This window comes from Copadichromis virginalis, linkage group LG17 (assembly GCF_057382275.1).
Source record: "Copadichromis virginalis isolate Kocher_CV1m ecotype Utaka linkage group LG17, C_Virginalis_male_GT1.1, whole genome shotgun sequence".
Lineage (NCBI taxonomy): Eukaryota > Metazoa > Chordata > Actinopteri > Cichliformes > Cichlidae > Copadichromis > Copadichromis virginalis.
The window spans coordinates 27,287,442-27,307,851 of record NC_140634.1 but is presented as its reverse complement, the minus strand read 5'-3'; the positions used below and the strand labels follow the sequence as shown (position 1 = coordinate 27,307,851).

The window sequence follows — 20,410 nt, the reverse complement described above, 5'->3', positions numbered from 1 at the left end:
TCAGCTTGCGGCAGCCAGACTACATCTCCTACATGTCTCTGCCTGAGCTCTCTCTCTCTCTCTCTCTCTCTACACACTCTCTCTCCCGCTTTCTACCCAGTTTACATTCACCCTCCTCCTCCTCTCTATCCCGTCACTATGGAGACACACTGAGCCTATACCAAGACAAGCTTGTGCTCGCAAGGAGTCTAAGTTTATGTGTTTGTGTGCTGCTTGAGTTGAAAGAGTTCAGCAGTGATGTAAATATTCAAAACAAAAATTACATTGCTAACAATAAAATGTGAGATAACTCCTGATCACAGGAGTATCTTTATCTTTTATATTTATCTATATCGCTTCTAATTATATAATAATTATATTTTCATAGGGTCTATTATGGACTGGTTTTGTGTTTAGCACAAAGCCTGGAAACGGCTAGAGTTAGCTTTACAGCAGAAATATACATTTTATGGCCTTTTTTGCCTCCTTTCTGCCTTTATAATAATGATGCTTAGGAATGTTTTATTAATATTATAAAATACTTTACAACACCCCCACTTTTTTAAAGCCTTGAACTTATGCTTCACTAGAAGCACAAGCAGATAAAATAAAATTCAAATAAAATTCTCATATTCCATTAGTGTATTGGGCTATTTCCCAGTAGACAGGCTTCGAGCCCCAGGACCCTGAACTGGGCAAGCAGAAGAAAATGGAGGGATTTATGCTAACCAAGCTAGCTAGTGTTAGCTTCCATTGCATTTTCTATAAATAAATAAATAGTCTATGGATTCCCTCTCTTTTCTGTGTTTATGTCAAGTTAAACTTGAAAAATGAGCATAATTGATTTTCCGCAAATGTAATGATATCAACATTATCACCTAAGAAAAACCAGGTGTCTAATAATTGTTCTTTTAGCTATTATTAGTTATAAAATATGTTGTTAAAGAGTCTGGAAAAGACTAGCCTTAAGTCCGAGCTGTAACAAATTCAGAATAGTTGCAGTTTGACACAAAACACCTTAAAGTCTTTAAAATGGATTTAAATATATCCACTTCTTTGTATATAAGATCTAAAGCAATTGTAAACCTATTATACTGACCTGAACTCCTACACAGTGAATGCAAATATTAATGCAAATATGGGAGTAGTAAAAAGAAAAGAAAGAAAAACGAGGAATCTCATTTCTTTTTTTTCTAATTTCTAATTTCTAATTGATGCGAAAAAGTATTTTGTAGTTTGTGATCATCTCAGCCGGGACAGTTTGATACCAGTCCGACCTTTCTGATTGGTCAAACTTAATGCTATTAACTGGAACTTCAGAGCCCTCTCGCAACCAAAAATAAAGCTTTAGTCTCTGGCTGCAGTTCTAAACAAGTTTAGACATGTGACAGGAAGTAGCCTAGAGCACAGAAAATTCCCATTCATCTGATCATTATCAGTTTTGCAATTCTCCTTCGTGCCTCATTTCAGAGAAATCCCATCACTGAGGAGGCTTTCGTAATATTCAAATATCTACTATTTACCAAAGAATGAAACATTTAGAAATGACTCACCTTCTCTTATGTCTCTTAGGTCAGGACAACACTAGTCCATGTGGTTACTTTATATATTGAGCGGGTACATGTGTTTATGTCCGTATTAAAGTGTCACATAAATGAAATCCAAGCTACAAAGCTTGACGTCATTCTAGCTATTTCTGTCTTTACAAGCGTCTACTTAGGTTATGCCCCGTGGATCACATAAATAGAGTGCTTGAATCCCTCACACTGGCATCTCCATTAGAAAACAGCAACAATGGTTGAGTCTTAAATCTGTAATTAGATTTTTTTAAAAAACCTTTAGACATTATTAAGCATTTTAAACTAATTTTAAAGGAATAGATCCCACGTGGTGACAAAATAGTCCCCTAAAGACCCAAGTAAGCAAAAAAATATGCAAACTTCAAGATCTCAATGCACAATTATCAAAACTGAAGTAATTCACAATTGGGATATTAATGTAACATCTAGCAAACATATGCTAACATAAGCTAACTTTTTCAGGTGTAGGGAAAGCATATATAAACAGTGTAAAACATGGACGTAGCTTCTAGCTCAGAAAAAGGAAGCCAATGCGAAAGTGCCTTGTAACGGCATTCTGTCTGTTCTATCTGTTAGTGTTGATACTTGTGTCCTTTCATATTTATATTTGCTTTGTTGTCCTTTGTACGTCTGCTGCTATGGCGACTCAGTTTCCCTCTGGGATTTATAAAGTTTCTTTGGTCGGCCATCAGATGGCAATAGCTGTGACTGCATGTGAATGGAAGTCTACGGAAAAAACAGCTTTCGCTCTTGACCTCTGTAAACACTTTCCTGCTCAGTGTATGAGCTCAGTCACTTGTTTTTGGTCAATAAAAAAAAGAATGTCTATTTACTGCACTACTGTTTAACCATTGGTATGCTTGTAGCTGTCTATTGTGAGCCATTTCATTTACTTATCAAACGCTGTATATGTGCTTTTGTACTGTCTATAGCCTCCTTACACATGGCAGTCAGAGCTACATATAGTAGAAACTTGCTACTCACATTTATGACATATTTATGACATATTTCCAATTAGAAGTGTCATTTCAAGGTTTAAAGGGATGTGATACTAGTAAAGCTAGTCAACTTAATGGTGTCACAAACCACAACACAGACGAGAAATTATTAGTAATGCGTGACTAAATTGAACCTGGGCTCTGTATAGATGAAACAAACACAACAAAATCAAGTAAACTCATCCCCGTTTTTACAAACAGATTTAACAAGTGAAGATGTAGTAGACCGGGATGTGCAGCGCTACAACAGATCTGCCAACCGCAGGTTCATGAGCCACCGAGGGGTCACACATATTCTCTCCTGACACCTCCTACACGATCTGCAGCACGGTGAGCGCTATGACAGGAGGTTGTTTTTTTAAAAGAAGAAGAAAAACTGCAGGAAAGTGATATCAGCAGTAAGCAGTGACGGTGAAGTACACTGCAGTCCTGAGGCAAATCTGCCCACACAAAAATTAACACCAGCTACTACTCACTCCCTTTTCACACATACTGTATCCCTGCACATTTCAGCACGCCGGACGCAAATACACATATGAAAAACAAATGTTCCTCACCGGGCGCAGGCATGAATTTTCGGTGCGAGAACTTGTGAATAGGCAAGATACCTAGAAGCATGTACTGTACGTGGCGCTCGCTTAATGCTTGCGTGTCTGTGTAGGTTCTAGTTTATGAAGTATACGATCCGGCGGTGTCTAACGAAGGCAGGAACCATCTGGTGTTGGGATGTGAGACAATCTGTCCATTTGGAGAGGTGACAAAGAAGGTGATAAGCACAGAATAACAACACACACACGAACTATTTAGAATAGTGTCAGGAAAAAAAAGCAATCCAGCACACACACACACACACACACACACACACATTCCATTTATACCAAGTGCACAGTCTCTATGGTAACTAGTAGCCATCTTCTACAAGCTGTAGAAGAAAAGCTGAACTCTCATGACTCTCCTCAATTTATTTTAGACCCTTCATGCAGTTCGCACACACTTAGTCACTTTAAGCTTTTCACAAAACATTCCTAGCATATTGGGTGTACACTTACTGAAATTGCACGTTGTAAAAACTGAGGAGAATGCAGGGACAAGTCCGGCCCTGTGGGTGAATCACACACACACAGATATACACCCACACGCATACACCTACACGATATGAGCACACACTAACAGGCCTTCACATGCAAAGGACGAGTATGAAGAGGCAAAAGCTTTTCCTCCGCTGCTCTATTTTACAAGAGCAGATCATGATTATATACCACGAAATCATGAAAATCAGTCAGAGAGATGTTGCACTTACTTCCTGTATCTATTTAATACATAGGGTTGGTTTAAGTTAGCGGTAGTTAACCTGGATGTTAGGAGATAATAAACAAAATAAGTGCAATTAATATGTGTGTGTTTCCACTTGGTGCTGCTTTATACTCACAATTCAGCTTATTTTCCTAAAGGTGGAAACAATGTAGCTTTTACTGATTTACTGGAAGGTAAAACTGGAAACACATTAGTGCCATCTTCAGAGTATTAAAGTCAAAACAATCCAGCTGCTTATCATGCACATCATCTTAGTGGCCATGGGTGTGAGGGGAAGTTGAGTCCTGGAAGTTAAACATTTATGTCCATTCGACTCAATAAACTGCAGTTCCTATATAAGATGTTACTCTTTACCCGAGTAGAAGATTTTGTATATACTTCTTGAATTACTCTCATTATGTTATCTGTGTAATTTATTTTTTAAAGAGGAAATACTTGGAATATGAACTTTCCTCTCTGAACCTGTGAGAGGCTGTGAGTACACATACTTTTGCCTAAAATGCTCAAAACACATCACAGTGATTATGATTAGAAGCTTCTATTTTAAGCTATTGTGGGTCTACTACTACTACTACTACTATTCGATTATTTTTGCTACCCTCAATTTTAATCCGATTACTTGAAATCAACTTGAACATATCAGAATGGGAAGACGGTCCTTTCATACCCAGAAGACCTTAACGACTCAGCTTTCCATCCTCTGTGAACATCAATCAAACACATTTCCAGAACAATACACAGGTACGCTACACTTGTACACACTTGCAGCCGCCCTCCCTTGATATTAGGAGCCACTCATCCAGAAAACATTAAGGGAATCGTTCCTTAAGGACCAGAAACTATCTGCACTCCACCACCGTGAATGCGGATTTCTAAAATGAAATCCATTTCTAATTGCTTCACTGTGGGCTCTCAGAGGACTCGCTTTAAATGAGAGCAATTTGGGGCCTTGACTCAGTTATTTTGTACTTTCTTTCACCTCCAGACGAGATCTGATTCAAGCGAGAGGCAGCAGCGCCACCGTGTGGATTCTTAAAGGATGTGCCTCTATGTCACTGCACTGCAGGGAAATGAAACAGGGGTATCAGAGTAGCCTGGTAAATCGGCAGGTAAAGCTGATGATTGTTATCAAACAGTCATTTTTACTGACACTTTCATGTTGCAGCACCTCCCGATAAAACAGCTCCCCCAGACTTTAACACAACAATCAAGACTTCTTTTCACATAATCTGATGAGCCTGAATGTATTGGTGTTCCAGCTGCACAGCTTCACTTTTTAAAGTTAAATTGGATCCATTTAAACAGGCTTTCTCACAGCCTGGAGAGCTAAGCAGAGTAAGGATGATCACAGTAAATTATTCTTGAGACAGCAGACAGATTTTACCAGGAGACTTGTGTTATTAAAAGGAGGCTGATAGAGTTATAAAGTCTTCCCCTGATTGCATTCTCAAGTATCTAAAAAAGCCCTCAAAATCAGTTTGGCTTCTGGGGAGAAATTAAGATGGAAAGCAGCTTAAAACGGCACACAAATATCCACAAATATTCAAAAACCTCTGGCCTCCCTCAATCGAAAACACACAAAATACTCTTCTGACATGAAGGAATCCAGGAAAACACGAATTTGGAAAGCTCTAACCACCAGTTTGTATTCACTCATATTGCTAAAAAATAATTGAACTGGTCCCATTAAGTATTTCATGAGTCAGTTTGGTGATACAAGGCGAAGCAATTTATCTTGAGTACGTTCTGTGGAATATGATTTGTTAAATTTGATCGGTGTAAGAAACTCCAATTATAAGCCACGTGTGAAAACTTACTCTGTCAATTTTAATAATGAATTCCTCTAAATTATTAATAGCAATTTCATATTTTAAAAATTTAAGTCTGATTTAATGAGTTTTCATTTCAGGTCTTTCAGACTTTTGGTTCTTTTGTTACTTCGTTTTTCAACGTCACAGCTAAGTGAAAATAACTAAGTGCATGTGGGGCCTACGTTAGCTTTATGTGTGCTTGTTGTCCTTTATGATGCAAGACTGACATGGTCTCTGTTCTTAATGCAGCTCCTGGATATTTAGTCTTCTTTCATATTACAAGAATTTTGTCCAATTTTAGCTTTTCTGTTTCCCTCCTATCGGCTCAAAGCACTCTGACCATTCACCCCTGACCTCTGCCCTCCGACATCAACAGTAATTTTTACTCAAGAGAACTGCCACTCACTGCATATTTTCTCCTTTTCTAACAATTCCCTGTAAACCGTGCCATGTTTAAAGTCTCTTAAATCGCCTTTCTTCATCATGCTGATGCTTGCTTTGAACTTCAACAGCTCATCTTGACCATGTCTACATGCACTGAGTTGCTGCCATGTGATTGGATGGTTAGATTTTTGTGTAAACGAGTTGAACAGGTGTAGCTCATGAAGTGACCAGCGAGTGTATCTTGACAATGTTTTAAAAAACCATAAGGTTAGATATAAATTCATATGCAATTATATTTTTTAAATATTTAGTATTGGACAGTGTTATTATAACAGTATCTTTAACAAGCCCTCATCCTCTTTGTTTAAGCAGTCCTAAGTAGTGCAGTGTGCAGCAGTCTCTAGCACCTGGGACCAACTTCAGATTTAAGCCGGGGCCGTTGCCAAGGGCACAATGATGGGAGAATTAAACACTAACATACATGTAAACTAGCAATACCATTTTTGATGCCAGAAGAAACCTCTGGATCCCACAAGAAAGCAGAGCAAGAACACAGAGAACACGCTAAATCCACCTAATCTTGTACCAGCTAACGGCGCTAAACACTGGAACATCATGCTATTGTTGTGTGGGAACAAAAGATGTGCGTTGCCCCATTGTTGTTTCATATCCTGCTCAAAAATATAATGAAAAGAGATGTGTGTGTGTGTTGTTGAAAGATTATCAGTCAAACACGACAGATCCATACACACTCCCAAGCTGGTTTGCTCCTATACTTCTTTAATTTGGTTTCTTTCTTTATTAGTTTCAGTCTGCATTATGTAGAAATGTGCCATTTGAATCTATTTTTTTAACATCATTAGAAAATACTTGCTTTGATATGTTTGTGAAATTGCAAAACAGAAAGATATAATTTAGTTATATACGAATATTATAATAATAAAAGCAAGTCATGAAAGAATTGGATTATCCAGTAGCGCCACTGAGACTAAATCTAACAGTTAACTTGGACCAGGTGTGACTCCGAAGACTCAATCTACTCCGACGTTATAAACCCTGAATGCCACAGTTACTCTCTCTCTCACACACACACACACACACACACACACACACACACACACACACACACTACTGCAGAGAGAAAGCTGCACCTGCTCTCTGTCTGCATTGTATTGTGCACGAATGAGGACCAGCAGGCTTAAAAGGTGTTTTGAAATACTCTGCTAATCCCACAACAGCAGGTATCCACATATGTGCCCAACTATACACACACACACACGCCTATGCCCCCACCCACACGCACTTATATCCCACTTTAAAACACTTCAGGAACGCTTCACACTCCTCCCCCATCTCCATGGACACCACTGCATCTGTTGCCCACGGCAATTACCTGGTGATTACATGAAAGCAGTGTCCAGATTCGATTTTTAAAGATTCGTTCTTATCTCTCTCTCTCTCTCTCTCTCTCTCTCTCTCACTCTCACTCACTCACTCACTCTTTTCCCACTCCCTGTCATTCTCTTAAATCCATATCTCCTTCCCAGCATCACTTTATATTATTCTCCCACCACAATACATCGTTCTCTACACCATCTCCGGACAAACACACACCTCTCTCAGGTGCAGAAGTGACCTCTCCAAGTCTCCAGAGACTACTTCAGTGACAGTGCGCTGCTGCAGTGCTGTGCAGCAGACATACACGTACACTCTCTCCCAGTCAGATGTGCTCACAAGAGATCGATAAGAAACACTACATCCATGAGATAAGGCCAGCTTCACAGTCTCCCTGCAGACTGCGGACTAGGCAAGAGTAACACTTCATGTTATTGGACCCATGACTCCATTAAAACACTGCTAAGATTATTCCTTCATATCTATTTTAGTACAGGGAAAACATTTGATTCAAATACCTTGTGCTTTAAAAGCAGATGTTTTCCACTATTCAATTCCATTTTATTTATACGGCGCCAAATCACAACAACAGTCGCCTCAAGGCGCTTTATATTGCACAGTAGATCATACAGAGAAAAACCCAACAATCATAGGAAACTACAGTAAATACTTCTTTTTGAACACGTTCAAATTTAAATTTGCAGTTTCCCCAGACTTCATATATGCTGAGTTGTCCAGTAGCCTGCAGTTATCTTTAAAATATATGGATGTGGATGACGGGAACTCTGATCAAGGACAGACTACTGAGTAGGCCTAGACCAAGGTGCAAGAAGAGTAGGAACTGACAACCCTCACTCCAGCTGCAGTGATTGCCCCACCATGTTTCTTTGATTGCCACCCTCTTACACTAATGGTTTTCTATCTGCTTTTTTAATCCCTTATTTTCATTATAATACGACATGAAACTGCACAGCAACTGTGGATGTGAATTGATGTAAATTAGCCCCTTGGCTATATCTGACTCACACTTGTGTTTAAGTTCACAACAAAATGTATAAAGGAAAAAATACCTCCTGGCACACTACCTAGATGATACTGTCTTGTTTTGTTTTGTCCCCTAAAATATATGCAAACTATGTTACATCCAGTAAATGCAAATTATAAAATCAGACACCAACATGTACATTACACTACGGAGGCACACCATCTCTATCACCCAGCTCTATTCATTCTATTAAAGCTCCTGAGTTGAGTTAAACATCAGTTCATTCTAAACATTTACTATGAGATATAATAACAACAAAAGGAACTTATTATAAACATAAACACCTTGGTCCTTTCTTTACAGGTGGTCACATCGGATCATCTGCCTTCATCCACGGAAATTCAGGAACAGATGAGAAACAAAGTAACTGAGCTTTATATTAGCATATACAGCTGTGGAACTCCAGCGAACCAAAATTACCCCAAGAGTGCGACAATAGCTCATCCAAGAGGTCACAAAAGACCCCAGAACAACATCCGAAGAACTGCAGGCCTCCCTTGCCTCAGTTAAGCTCAGTGTTCATGACTCCACTATAAGAAAGAAACTGGGCAAAAATGTTCCAAGACAAAAACCACTGCTGAGCAAAAGGACCTTAAAAGGTTCATCTCAGTTTTAAATGGAACCATGAATTCTGCCGTCTACCCAAACACTCTAACGCGAAATGTGGGGCCATCAGTTTGTGACCTTAAGCTGAAGCGCAAATGGGTTCTGCAGCAGGACAGATCCAAAACACACCAGCAAGTCCACCTCTGAATAGCTTAAGAAAAAAAAAGAAGACTTTGAAGTGGCCTAGTCAAAGTCCTGACTAAATCCGACTGAGATGCTGTGGCATGACCTTAACAAGGTTTATACTTGAAAACCCTTCATTGTGGCTGAATTACAACAATTCTGCAAAGATGAGTGGGCCAAAATTTCTCTTCACCATTGTAAAAGACTCACAGGCAGTTATCACAAAAACTTAATTGCACTAACATTAATTTAGAAACTGCATGTTGTGTTTACTGGTCTTATCTTCGTCTAATATTTACATTTAAGTGTGACAAACATACAAAAAATACTATTGTATTCATTTTTAACCCTGTCCATCCTGGTCACTCCAAATAAAACTCCCTCTTCAGCAACACTACTTTCAGCTCCACCTCCTGTCTTTTTGTCAGTGTCACTAGCTTCAAACCATACATCATTGCAAGTCTCACGCTTTACACTTACAAACCTTCCCTTTCACTCTTGCTGCTATCCTTCTGTCATAAATCACAGATGACAATCATACCCATCTACTTGATTGTCCCTGCAACCCTTCTTCACTCCCCTTATATAGAACATGAACTAAAACCCAAAATAAAGCATTGGGTAAGTTTTTATACTAAACTAGGGAAATCTCTTTATCCACAGTCATGTTGAATAAGTGAAGCATTGTCACCAAAGCACTATGATAGCAAAGTTGGGGATAGTACAGTCCAAAATAAAAGCAAGTTTCCTGAATCAAAGAAGCCCGGTGCAAACAGTGAAATGCAATCTGAGGTCTTATAGGGACATGCAGTACTTTTGGCTTTACAGTGTACGTGGGCACCCTCTAGTGGCTGCAAAATGTGCTGCACTGCAGTTTCAGTTAATTCAGAAAATCTTTTGATGCTATACAGTATTCAAATTTACACGAACAGGTCTAAAATTAATATACATCCATGCATGTCATACATTGAATACAAATACATAAACATACAGGAATGTATTAACAGTTTAACTGTCTCACATATGCATCCAGACACACACACACACACACACAGAAGTGCAGCATGTGGGCGGTATCCCCGGCGCTATAAAACATCTTGCATCCCACATGCTTATATAACTCCCTCTCCACCTCCTCCAGCTGATCACTCATCACTTTATCCTCCGCAGGGAAGGAAAAACACCCCTTCTCACTCTCTCTCATTGAAATCAGTCAGGCAGGCGCCCCCTGCAATCGAGCATGATTTCGTTACACTGCCAGCATCAAAGAAGCACATCACTCCAAAGAGATCGGCCTGCATTAAACTGCATCTCCGAGTGAAGATTTTATGTTGGTAAAAATTGAATCATAAACCTGGACTATCTGTGACAACACATAAACCCAAATGTCAAACCTTCTTATCGTTCCCCTTTACTAATATTTACAGAAAGAGAGAATTCAACATTCAGAAGCTCCTTGTTTTTTTTTTGTTACTGCAGATATCGGACCAGAAATCTCTACACCGAAATGACGAAAGAAAAAGACAAAGCAATGTTATGATTTAACAGTAAAAAAAATGCACCTCCCTCCAGTTTGTTTTCTCAGCACATATTGCACAGTAATGAGAAGAAATGCCTGATGGGCCTTCTTTACAGTATGGCCTCTGAATCAACTTCAGCCTTGTTCTCGAGTAAGAAGCCAAAGGGCTAACAGTAAGCCTGCATGGCTACTGAAGTTTGACTTTCCGGGGTTATAATATGTACACTCAATAGGAGATACAAACTCACTCTGTCACCAAGGTGAAAGATGAGGACAAGAACCAGCAAGCATCCAGTTCACAAAGCACCAGCTCAGTCAAATCTATAGATAAAAGAAGTTTGTGGCTCCCTTCTGCAGTAATCTGTATTAATTTTATGGCGCTGCTCTAGGACCTCCGCACCCTTCATAGAGCGTGCACAGCAAGCCACAAGTGGGAAGAATGTAAGCGACAATATCGGACACAGCATGTTAGGAATGGGGGAGGGAGGGGGTTTGCCAAGTGGCTTGCAGCAACTTTAGGCAGGTTAAAGGAGCCTGAATAGCAGCTGGAAAATTGGATGGGATAAGATCAACTTGTGGGATGGTGGTTGAGAATTAGATGGTGCTTTGCCTGAACCAATGCTATGCTATCTGACTAGATATCTGACTATTGACGGGGGTGTCTCGATGTGTGCTCAATCATCCAGGTAAGGAAATCCCAGAAATTGCAGCAATTTCCCAATTTGCATATTAATGACTATGAAACAGCCTCTTGTTAGTCAGTGGTACTACTTTCGGCCACTATGTAAATGTATATAAGGCAGGTGAAACCTGCAGTGAGCTGAGACTGAAGAAGTCACTTGGAGTAGTGATGAAACTCTCACTGTGAAAACGTCCAGATGAACAGAATCAAGTTTCTGGAATTGGTTGACGGAGTTTGACCTCAACCAATTCATACCTGTATTCATACCTGTCTTGTTTGAACATATTTTCATGGGTTCTGCCACAAATGTCTTTAGCGAAGAAAAAAAGAAAGAAAAAGCAATGAATTCAGAACTCTGCTACCTTGACCATTTGCCCGAAGTTTTAAGACGGGACTCAAATTTATGGTTAAAAAACAAAAACTCAGAGATTCCCTGAAACAGCTGAGCGCTGCTGTTTTTAGCAAATGTTCCTGGATTAAATGGTGAACTCACTGGGCACTATTTTCAGCTGCAAATTGATTTTTGTTGTTTTTCTGTGCTCTAGTGAGTATTTATGGCCACAGAAATGTAATGTGGAATTGACTCAAAGTGAACTGCAGAGCTCATTCTCTTGGGAAAAAGTAACATATCACCCAGTGGCTAAATTAGGTTTTGGCTTCCCATGTAATCCTTTGTGCTTTCATTAGATTTTATCTTTTAATATGGCTATTTTTAGCACTGTAGACTTACATTGATGAGCTCAATTTCCCAGATCTTTTTGACCAGCTCCATGGAAGTGTAACCATTGACAAGGAAAGACTTGGTGTAGTCCCCGAGCTCCAAAGACTCCAGCCACTCTGCCACTGATGTGGGGTTGTTGCCATCGTATCCGATAGGTCTCACCTTAAGTACACAGAGCAGAAAAAAGGGATTAAGGAAGAAGTTTGTCTTTGGAGCGCACTTTTTATTACTTTTCTGTAGTTCTGTTTGTTCTCGCTGCATGCTCTTGTACATAACAGGAGGCTGTGAGCACAGCGGATTATCTTTCTTCTCATTTTCCACATTTTAGACCTGGAGTTTTACTGCATAAAAACAGCTGCTATCTGAAGCAAGATCTGGTGCGAATGTTTACTGCCTACATACCTATTACTAATTTCCATTTTATTCCTGTGCCATGCTTTATTTTCAAGATGCATTCCATATTAAAGGCTTTCCTCAATCGAAAGGAAACAGGTGAGGAAGCTAAACGAGTACAGGAAAAGGAAACACGAGCACAACTGTTGAGAAGGTTCGTAAAAAAAAAACACCAAAAGCAGACTCACTGCTTGCACTGAGACACTTTGAGTGTAGCAGATAATACATAATTCATTCACTTTTCTTTTGACAGTCATAAGCACTTCAGAGAGCTTATGTTGCTTCAAGCAAGCGTTCTGCAACCTCCACCTCAAGTTAAGCATGTGTTCGCCTACATGTGTCTGCACAAGTGTGTGCGTCTTTTTGTGAGAGGGCAGGCAAAAGTTAAAAGGTTCCATCTCTTACAGTGTTTTGAAAAATTTATTGGGGATGAGAGGAGGAAAATGCTGACTGGAGATCAAAGTTTTCTTTGGAGTCTCTATGAAGCATGCTTATCTCCGAGCTCAGACTCTCCCCTTTCTCTTAGCTCGCTGTTGCAGACTCCTTTCTTCTGCTCGCACTGTGTGCAGCTGGGCACTTTTGATCTTACTTTGACTCTTGCACACTCACACAAAAGTATTTGACCTTGCTAACATATAGCAGCAGCCTTTTTTTAAAAGAAAAAAATCGACTTCCGGTCTCTTTTCAGCAGCAAATGTCGGCTCAAAGCGTGTCGATATGTTTTTATTGAGTGCATTTTGCAGATGCGAGAAGGTATGGATTTAGCAGTTTCTCGCATCATTTAATTTTATGTGCTTTCAAAGCTGTGATAATGTGGCTCGGTGCCCCTGTCTCTGCATGCTTCTTGTTCAAGTGTTGAGTAGAACATGCAGAGAGATACCCAGCCACCCACAGAGAGTTATATCACACGGAAACAGATGTAGCAGAAGATTTGCTGAATTTTATATGAAACAAAGAGGACTGAGTACAGGCCGGCTCAAGATTCTCTCCTTCAATTGGTCATGAATTTATATAACTTCATTGAGATGGATGCTGCAATAAACCCAGTCCAGACTGACTAAATTATCCACTTTGTAGACTCTGTGGTATTCTTGTGTGATAGTGTTACTATTTGCAGCGCTGACCCTGGGCAAGAGCCGTATGGCCTGCAGGAGACGTTGTCTGTGGGCCGAGTTGAGGATTCCAATTTCCAGCAGGTCTTGGTCCTCCACCACATTGCTGCCCTGTAAAACACCAAATAACACACAGGGTAAGAAAACAGGTTACAGCACAAACCAACAAGGCTCCACTACAGATATCTCCTTTGAAAAATAACAACAGAAGAGCCACATCTCAAATTTCTTTTCAGTGTGAAACGCTTCACTTCTGGTACTTATAGCCTGACCCCGTTTAGCACTGCTTCTGATAAAAGTTTGCACTATCAGCAGCTTTCGTGTACAGCGCATTGGCAATGCACCACAACTCATTATTCTAACATAAATACAATGTGGTTTCTTCTAGACATTACCCGATGGAGCTGCATGCAAGAACACAAATGTCCACATCTTTCAGATCTGACATTAGGTGGTTGCTTCCAAGTGCAAAGTCTGTGTAATGTCTATTTGAGGACAGTGCAGGTAATTGTCCTGTAAATACCCAGCAAGCTGGCCAGATAAGTCCCTGCCTTCCTGCATCCTTTACCCAAGCACATTTAGCATTTCCGCTAGTAAGAACGCATCTGCTTTTATGCGTTACATGTGGAGGGAGCAATTCATCTTTAATATTGTCCAGTGTTGATGTTCGAAAAATGTCTGTGCAAGTTTAAGCTGCAACTCAGGTAGACTCTAAATCCCTGCTCTGTTTAGTTTCAGATATCTGGATTTTTCTCCGCTTTCTATGGGAGCTTGTTGCCAGTTGAAATTTCAATGTACCAGGTCAAAACGTTGAGATAATTAACTTGACATATTGAGATAATAACACCCAAATTTTATGGATGATGTTTTTCCCCCAGCGGTGGGAGAAAAAAATAAACGTGCTCTAGCTCGTTGCAGTTTTCTCCTCATATCATTAAGTAATAAAATCCTATTTGCAAACTCATCAAGTTTTCTTAAGTTTTGTAACTCTCTGACACAGAGTGTGCATTTGGTTTAATAAGGTGGGGTAATGATGGTAAAATCCGAGTTTAAAAATCTTAGTATCATCTTATTTATAGCAGATATTATGAGTTAGAATGTTTGAGAACATCCAAGTCCACAGGTACGTCTCTCTTTGAATCATCACACCTTTGCAGTCTTATATCAACACTTCTATCTTGCTCCCTCTTCTTTTCTACATTGATATGAGAATGTTTTAACTACAGATCTGTAATAAGATAGCCATATGAAGCTAATGTGTAGATTTATATTATCTGGAATATTAATACCACACTATTAAGAATGCCACATATAGCTGCTGTAGTTTACCTTTGAAAACAGTTTTTAGACCATAACATTAATAAATCGAGTTTATTCCTCAGATAATATTGCATTAAGATTTCATTAGCTGTGAGGAAAAAATATCATAGGAAACACAACAAAGAAAAAGAGATTTTCCACAACCAACAGAGCGTGGCAGACAGCAGTACGATGGTCTTTTATTAAGACTAACAAGAGCCTATATGGGTATCATACAGCCTCACCTTTAATTAATCCAATGGGAAGCCATAAGAGAGTTATCAGTCATTCTCCCGCAAGAGAGACAGAGAGGGAGTCTTCATGCAGACAGATAATTACAGGAAAGAAGAGATGCGGTGTGCAGGCAGACAGCTGTAGCACCGAGAAGCAGCGACTCAGCCAGAAATATGGTCAGAAATACAGATTGTGACAGAAGTGAAAAGTAAAGAAAGGTAATCATCAAAATGATGGCAAAGAAAATGGGAAAGGAGAGGGACTGTGTACGCAGCCTGCAGGCAGTCTCAGGGCCATCCATACACTCCCAGCACACACGGACAGCGCGCACTCTGTGGTACTGAAGGATTACACTTGTCATTCCCTCCACATCTCCTTTATGTCAAACTAATAAGAGCTAACTAATAACACAGAAGATAAGAAGGAAAAAAAGAACACAGGCAGATACCAGATAGCTGCTGTTTTCCTCCACCTTATTTCATTTCTGCGTAGAGATCGATGCTGGGAACACTCTGCCCTCGAAAAGGACATTTTGCTCCCTGGCTGTGACATTTTCATTCTAGGTATGCCATTGCTGCAGTTTAGTTTTCACTGCAGCTTCCTGAAGAGTTTCTGCAGTCATGCATGAAACATGCTGCGCTTTATGGCTCTCTCACGCAGATTCCTACGCCATTCTGCGTCCAGCTGTGTATCTGCTAATTGCATCTGCTTGTATTTGCATTTAAGAAGGAGGCAGCGTTCTGCATGCTGAATTTTAAATGGCTTCCCAGGAAAAGCGCTGCACGGTGACTACTGCGGCGCTCAGGTCTGTATATGCTAAAGTGAATTTGACTCCGTGTTAGACACGTACGCTCGGCGTAATGGCTTTGAACAGGTGCAGTGTGAAAAAAAAAATGGCAAGGAAGGAAATATCAAATATGAAAGAAAAGTGGAACGACATGCGAGAGGCTGTATTAATGAAACGAGGAAGCAGTGCTGGAGTTAGAACTAAAAGATCAATGTGTGTGTTTTAAGAGATTTGAATCTTTTGGTGCAGCAGCTGAGCTTCTGTTGTGAACTTGTATAATGCATATCAGGGGCTTTGGTGAGTTAAATAACAGGTGGGTGCCATTTTGCAAGTAGCATTAAAAGACACTGAAGTTGGCTGTTTCCACCTCTACGATTGCTAAGCAGGAACACATCCTGAACACCAGCTCCAGGCTTCAAGAAGCAATTCTAAAAGGTAATGAGCAAACTTTTACAGAGTCTCTTGAGCAATTTCAAAGCTAGATTGTGCTTGGGCAAAAGTACTGAGTCGCACCTCTTAACCTTCAAATACACCCACTAGCCAGGCAGTCTGTGAAAGATTATGTCGTTCTAAAGAGCTCGCTGAATTGGAGCACGGTGCTGTAATAGGATGCCACCATTGTAACAAGTCACTTTGTGAAATGTCTTCCCCTCTAGATATTCAACAATCAACTCTGAGTGGTATTATCGTAAAGTGGAAGCGCTTTTAGCTCAGCCACAGAGCAGCAGACCATGGTAAGCTACAGAGCAAAGAGAACTATGCACCAGCAGCTTCGTGGCATAGAGGTCCATGACTGAGGAGCTCCTCTAGGTGTGGCTGGCATACTTGCACTACTAGCAATGCGATGCATGTTTTAATAATAAAATATGAAGTCATGATGTTTTGTTTTTGCCTCAATAAAATTAAATCTCTATCCAGTTTGTTTACACCACAGTCTAAAAAACAACTGCAGAGCAGATCATATAAAAACAGATAATACAATATCTTATATGATGTCGTTAGCAGACTTTAAAGGTGTGTAGCTGTGAGGTAGATTGGTCCATTTTGAAAAGTTGGATGAATTTAGGACCTTACAAAGAACAGTAGTTTTATTACAGTATTATTGTATAAGAATTCATTTAAAGCTTTTGAAATTAAGAGTGGCATTTTGCCATTTTATCCCCAATAAATCCAGTACTGAATTCCCTTTTGTAATCTGATTACTTCTAGATCTCTGAGTGAGCCTACTTCTGCTTTGTGTTCAACCTTTGAAAGATCCAGATGAAATATGCAGGTTGCAAAGACATGTCTCCTGAAAATGACATAATGCGATCAGATGAAAAACTAAATAAATGCCCATGAAAAGTGATCGACTTTTGTGTGACTGGTCCACCTGCCTGTCACTGTACCGGGCTGTGAAAACTAATGCAGCAGATGATCGGGCTCATTCTGTGGCTAAACCTTAGCTTCCACAATGTCTTCACCTACTTGTACACTGGGACCTCTGTGGGAAGAAGAAGAGTGCAGTCCATAGATCAGCTCCCAGGCTGATTAATAGAGCACAGAGAGGAGCTGGTGTTGGAGCCACAATGCTACAACTTCACAGCAGAGTAATGACTCCGAGAGTCGGAGCAGAGTAGATTGGGGGGGTTTAAAGAAGCATGACTAATTGCTCCCTGTTGGGCTCCTGATACAGAGAGATGGGGTTCCTCCATGTTTGTTCTTTCTCTCTCCAAACCTATTTTGTCCTGTTTCTCTTTGTCTGAACATTATGTTTGCCCTACAGTATGGCTACCACTTCCAAGTGCGCGTGATGGATCATGGGATCAGCTATCACATGAATAGATGAACACAACAGCCAGCAGAAATAAGTGAAAGCAACTAATGACGGTGTTGTGCTTTTCCTCCTCGTGCTTCTACTGTTTATCTTGTATTCTGGAGGTAAACATGAGCTCTGGTATAGACTGGTATGAGCTCTAACAATCCATTATGGAGGTTTTTAGCATCCACAGAGTTGATACAATTGCCATAGCCCGCAGTTATTTTGTGATACTTAGACCACGCCGCTTAACAACTGTGCCAGAGAGGGCAAAATCTCTAAATGCAGAAATTAAAATTCATGTGCAGTAGCAGGGGGTTGAGGCTGAGATTAGAGATGGAGCAAAAACCGATAGTAGTGACGACCATTATCGGCTCCAGCAGGCCTGGGCGTGTGCTACAAATCATGCTCGACCTACTGTGTCTCTTTGCTCTCTCTCTCTCTGTTCTTTCCATGCCTGTGTTCATCCCTCTGAGCTTCTCTCTTTGCGATTCTCCGTTGCGCCGCTTATTTCAGAAGCGTTCCTCTTTCCTCATTATTTTGTTGCCTCTCTCTCACTTACTAACTATTCAAACCCTCTCTTCTCTGTCCTCACTTGCACTTTTAGTCTGTAATTCATATTCCTTTTGGTTTCTTTACAAAAGTTGTTGCTCTTAGATTTATCGCCTTCTCCCGTGTGAAGAGGCGGTGACTTAAGTTTCTACAACTTTGCGGCAGTTTGAAGAATTTCGGTTCCAGAATAAATCCCTTCATGAGCTGTATTAAATGTAACCACCTTATGAAATATGAATACTGAGATTGTGTTATTTCTAATGCTGTTGTTTCCTAACTTCACTATCAGGAGAAGCTCAGGGTCAAATTAATTCCGCTAGCTTTGCGTGCTTTTTTTTTTCTAATTCAGCTGCTGTTTCTTTATTATACATAATGCTTTACTTCTCCATTTCTTTCACTGCGGCCTCATTCTTCTGCAGCTCTGGAGTCTTTTATCCTTCTTTTATTTCACTGTGTTGAATGAAACTAAATAAAAAACATCATGATTAAGGAGGTTTCACTGCACATGGCATTCTTTTGTATTAGTGTGTGTATCTCAGTGCCTCCACAGTCCACTGATAACCAGTTTATGTGGCACTTAGTAGGAATTCTCTATTTTCTATCACAACTGTGCTTAAAAAAAAAAAAGAATCAGCTTTCTTCACTATCCTCTATTCATTCGGATATTCTCAGCATATATATGTGCTGGCATGCAGTGTGTGTGTGTGTGGGTTTGATTGTAATGAGTATTAGCTGGGACAATGTGACTGCAGTTAGAGGGCTAAACAAGAAGAATGAGCTTCTCGCTCCAGTGATCCCATAAATATGACGTAGCTTTGCTTTCAATTCTCCTCTCACTAGATGCATTTGCATCTTAGAAAACATATGAAAGGCTGCTGCTCGCCATGATGAACAACTAGGGAGCGGTAATATCACAGACTCTCCAGTGCCCTTCAGTTTTATGAAGCATTTTATCGTCCTTTGTCTCCTTGTTTTAGTTTCACAGCACACATCTTGACCATTTAGGTTCCCTGCACTCATCGGCATAACTTCCAGACCCGGGAGGCGGCTATTTTTTCTGAGATAGCCCAGAAACACCCGCTGTACATTACCTGCCAAGCGGCAAAAAAGCAACTGGATAATGTATGCAGATGAGCACCTAAAAAAAACTCTTTTAAAAAAGGGTAGGAGGAGAGAAAAAAAAAACAGACCAGAGGAGGTAAACAGAGAGTGACTACATACATTTGCCAGGTGGCCACTATCTGAAAATCTATTCAAATATATGCTCTTGTTACACCCTGTCTGCCGCCTGTACCAGGGTCCAGTATCTGTTATGAAAAATGCAACCAGCACTATTTTTTGAAGTGTAGCACATTCATGGAAGAGGCCACCGCATGCTGCTAGGACTACAGCAGATGCAGCATGTGTTGTGCTTAGTTTCTGTCGCATGAAATTTGGTACAGTTCCAGCTGAGAATTTTTAGCACAAGGTTTAATAAATGGTTCATTGTTGTAAGGACATTATTTACTCTCTATTTGACCGTTTTGTCATTGCTTTCCAACATTCTTTCAAAACTCCCTCTGGATGTGATCCTTCCCTCTGTGATCATGTTACTGTACTCTTGCATTACAGAAGTCCTTTAATTTTCTAAATGATCGAGAGTTAGAAAGAAAGAAATGGTGCAATTGCCCCAATAATAAAAAGGACAAAAACACCAGAGTAATCTGCAACTTTTCACAAGAGATGATATGCAAGAAAGGACATGAATGTAAGCGTAAAGGTAGAAAACTATGCAGGTTGCAAGCACTATGAAACCTCTGCAAAGCTCCTGCTATTGCAGCTCGCTAACATAAGAGATTTTTCGCATTAACAAACTAGAGATGAACAGTCTTGTAGCATCATTTATTGCATCATATGAAGTGAACTTTGGGGTGTGTTTTCCTGACAACTTTACTGTTTGCTCTAATCCTTCAATAATGAAACAAAGGTTTAGGGTATGTCCTTTAAATTAGAATGGGAATTTGTACTGATACGTGGACATATATACAGTAAGGCTTATTGTTTATTAAGCTGCAGAATACCACAAAGGTAGTGTCAAG

The 20,410-nt window shown here is 40.0% G+C and overlaps 1 protein-coding gene across 3 annotated transcripts in view; it reads right to left on the bottom strand.

Annotated features, from left to right (window-relative positions):
- Nucleotides 1-20,410, bottom strand: part of anks1b (ankyrin repeat and sterile alpha motif domain containing 1B) — a 274,373-nt gene that overhangs the window by 35,709 nt on the left and 218,254 nt on the right. For all 3 annotated transcript variants that reach the window (XM_085436749.1, XM_085436747.1, XM_085436748.1), the window contains exons 18-19: nt 13,675-13,773; nt 12,167-12,319 (exon numbers count right to left, since the gene is read on the bottom strand). In XM_085436749.1, the coding sequence (XP_085292875.1) occupies nt 12,167-12,319; nt 13,675-13,773 (252 nt within the window). The remainder of the gene's footprint in view (nt 1-12,166; nt 12,320-13,674; nt 13,774-20,410) is intronic.